The 3,765-nt window shown below is 46.9% G+C and overlaps 1 protein-coding gene across 1 annotated transcript in view; it reads right to left on the minus strand.

The window, feature by feature from the left end:
* The window catches only part of ACACB (acetyl-CoA carboxylase beta), a 126,107-nt gene that overhangs the window by 106,948 nt on the left and 15,394 nt on the right, over positions 1-3,765 (minus strand). Inside the window, exon 2 of the mRNA XM_019649064.1 lies at positions 2,697-3,343. Coding sequence (XP_019504609.1) covers positions 2,697-3,334 — 638 coding nt within the window. The 5' untranslated portion in view covers positions 3,335-3,343. The remainder of the gene's footprint in view (positions 1-2,696; positions 3,344-3,765) is intronic.

The following is a 3,765-nucleotide window of genomic DNA, read 5'->3' on the forward strand; positions in this document are numbered from 1 at the left end:
AAAAAAAAAAAAAAGTTGACTTGCCACCTCCCCTCCATAGCTTAACCTACTGTTTATTGACTGCTTTATGCTCTTGCAAAGTACCTTAGAAATAGTAGTTCATTTAATCCTTACAACTTTTGAGAATCCAAGACTCAGGAGCAAAGAATAATAGTAATAATGTTATGATATCGGCAAGCCTATTGGCTTGGCAAGTTCTTCACTAGCACTAGCAGAAATAATTCACACAGCTGGTTCCTCCTTACCCATTGGGGCTGGAACTGCACTGATACAATAGCCAGCAGCCACGTGAGACTATTTAAGTTAATTAAAAATACAAATTTAAATTTAGCTCTTCCGTCACACTAGCCACATTTCAAATTCAATAGTCATATGTAACTCGTGGCTACCATATTGGACAGGGCAGTTCTAGAACATTCCACTGTGACAGAAAAGCTCTGTTGGCCTGCTCAGGTCTAGTTTGAAAGTTGCCTCTTCCAAGATCTCTTCCCAGACCTGACCACATCTTTTCTAAAATAGATCCCCTCAGGTATTCCCTGTACCGTTTCCTTCTTGGCATTGGAACACACTTGGAAACTGTTATTGGCTTATCTGTGATAAAAATGAACTGGAACTTTAAGGAAACATGATCAGGATCAGACGGGGGCAGGGAGGAGGGGGCGTGTCTATGGGAGAAACTAGGGTTAGAGGAAGTTCAGGAGAGAACCTTACAGGAAGAACTCTATGGTTCTACCTTCCTTTATAATAAAACTCTACGGTTCCAACTTCCTTTTTCCCCTTCCTTAAATACCCTTCCGTCTTGGCACGCTGACCAGGGTGTGCATGTAGCTTGCCATGTCTGCATGCACCGGGTTACAACCCTTTTCTTTTTCCCAAATAAATCCTTTTTGGTGACGAAATACCTGGTGAATATTATTTTTAAGTCGACATCTGTTTATCTGTATATTTCCCATCTCCAGGCTAGAACGATCTGTCTTGTTTCCTGCTGAAGCTATTGTGATAACAGTATCTTGCCTTCCTTCCTACTTAGATGCCACTTAGCAACCCCCCACTGGACATCCACTTCTAACGAAGGTAATCTCTGGTGTTCGCCAGTTTCAGCGAATTGGTTCAATAAACTGATGTTCTCTAATCCCTGCTGAAACCGCCACATTGAGGGAAGAGCAGGGTTTGGAGGGGAGAGAATGTGGGGGATTACTGGGGAGGGCACGCTATGGCACAGTGGAGCCAGGTTCTGCAGTGCAACAGGCCTGGCCTTGACACTTGGCTCTGCCACACCCTACATGTGTGATCTTGGTATTTTAACCTCTCTGAGCCTCGGTTTTCTCATCTGTAAAATGGGGATCGACCAGCGGCCTTGTATCCCTTACTGTTATAAGCGATAACTAGGTGATTTAGACGAAGGGGTAGAAGGGAGGTGGGGACGCTCTGGGTCAATTCAAAAGGTGGGTGAAATGGGTGTTGGTGGGCAAAAGACAGGCCCAGGAAAGGAGCTGGGGAGAAATCTACTGCTTATCAGGCACCTACTCTGTACCAAACTCTGTGCATACTTTACAAACATTATCCCAATTAAGCCCTTCGACATTTTGCAGATGAGGGATGGAGGCCGGGAGAGGTGACCAAGGTCACACAGTACAAGACGGCAGAGCCAAGGGCTGAACCCAGCTCTGGGTTCTGATGACAAAGACTGTGCTCTTTGTATCAGACCCTGAGCCTTCTCTTCCTTGAACCCTTCCAGAAGCTCCGAATAATCTTTCCCTGAAAGATCTCAGCATGGGAAACACTTTGTTTCTTTTTCTTTTCTCTATCTCCTACTTCCAGTAAGCAGGGTTAAAATTAAGCTCGCTGGGAACATGATATCGATGGAAGAGCCCATGTCCTTGCCCAGGTTTTTCTCACTCACTCATAGGGTGAGTACAAGAGCTGCTTCAAACAACAGCCAGGAAGATTGCACCCCCAGGGAAGACGAGAAGGAAGGAGGAAGGAGGAAAGAACCCTGGGAGGGAGCAGAGTTCTCCCTGGCTGGCCATGTTCACGTGGCTGCCTCTTTTCTTAGCTCTGTTCTCCTATGGTTCCCAAGTTTTCTCTCTGGATCTGCTGTATTCCGTTTGCAATCTGGGAATGGAGGTGGCAAAGCTTAATAACAATAACAACAACAACAACAAAAAGCCACCGCCTACACCCCTGGGATAGCTCCACCTGAAATGGACCTATACGTTTTTGTTTCCAACAGTCAAATTGCGGATATGGTTACAGTATTTGAGTTTCTGTTTTTTAGGCATCACTCAGGGGAAGGTGTGCTTCTCAGCTGTTGGCTACCTGTTGAATGAATGTGCCTAGGAAACTGTGTGTCTCACCCTCCAGGCTCCCATCACCCCTTGTGGCTCTTGCCAGCCTTAACTCATTCAGCTTAAATTATAACTAGTTACAAGGTCATCTTCCCCAACTAGGCTGATATTGTCTAGAAAGCCAGTTTCCTGGCAAGGGACCCTGCACACACAGCAAATGCTCCATAAATGATTTTGAGTGGAGGGAAGGAAGGAAGGAAGGAGGGAGGAAAGGAGAATGTCTCCTGCTTTTCACATAGCTGCCCTGAAAGTGTTCGCATCAGCGATGGCTTGACTGGGCAGGAAAGGATGAGACCCCACCCTAACCTGGTGCCTCCCTCCTGGTGATGAGGACAAAGGGCACATTACCTTATAGTGGAGACGAGGGTCTCGGAGTCACCTGCAGTCAGAGCAGCCTCCAGGGACAGGGTCCCCAGGCTGGCCCGGCTGCCCCTGCGGGAAGATTCTCGGAACAAGCCGGTGCCGGGATCCTCATCAGAGGAGTTGTCATCAAAGGAGCCCAGGATGAACTTGGTCATCAGCTGCCTCCTGATGTGTGCCTGCTTCTCATCTTCTTTGGAGAGGGGTCTGGCTCGCTGGCCCTGGGGCCTGGCTGGCGAGGGCTGGCCATTGGTATCTGGGGCTTCCTGGCCTTGGGTCCCTGTCTCATTGGCTGAGGAGGCATCACCAGAGGAAAGGGGTTTTTTTAGGGGATTCCGATGTGGCGGTGGCCGAGAAGTTCTTTGCCAACGGGCATCTTTGGGATCTTTGCGGGAGGCCAGCTCAGCTTGGTTAGGAGTCTTTGGCAGAGAACTGTCGTTGCCGTTCTTCTGTGATTGCTCTCCTGAGCTGTTGGAAGCTGGAAAGGCCTCCTGGCTTTGGATGAAGCTTGTCTCTGTTTTATTCTTGGTGACTGGCTTGGAGTCCGTCATTTTCCCCCAGATTTTTAACCAGGAAAAGGTTAGACAGGACAAAATCAGACAAGAGAGAAAAAGAAGCAGGCTCATTCAGAAAACCTGTAGGGAAAAAAAGGAGGTGTTTTAGGGTCTACATAATTAATTTCTCTCTTAAAGGAGCTAAAGAAGGGGCAATTGGGGTTCTGTATATTCAGCTGAGAGAGCTGGAGGGGAGAAGCCCTGGACAGAGAGTGGGGCAGGGTTCTCCTTCCAGCTCTGCCCATAATGTGTTGTGGTCTTGGGCACATTCCTTAACCCCTCTCTCACCTCTAATTTAGGGTTACTAACACATACTGTAAATCATAAACATGCATATGAGAAAGAACTAAATGAGATCATGTCTGTTGAAGGACCCTGCTATAGCATCATAATATCCAAAAAGTAGAAAAAATACAAGTGTCCATTAAGTGATAAGTGGATAAACAAAATAACAGTACATCCATACAATGGAATATTATTCAACCATCAAAAAGAATGAAACA

The sequence above is a fragment of the Hipposideros armiger genome, unplaced genomic scaffold (genome assembly GCF_001890085.2).
Source record: "Hipposideros armiger isolate ML-2016 unplaced genomic scaffold, ASM189008v1 scaffold_129, whole genome shotgun sequence".
NCBI classification, from domain to species: Eukaryota; Metazoa; Chordata; class Mammalia; order Chiroptera; family Hipposideridae; genus Hipposideros; species Hipposideros armiger.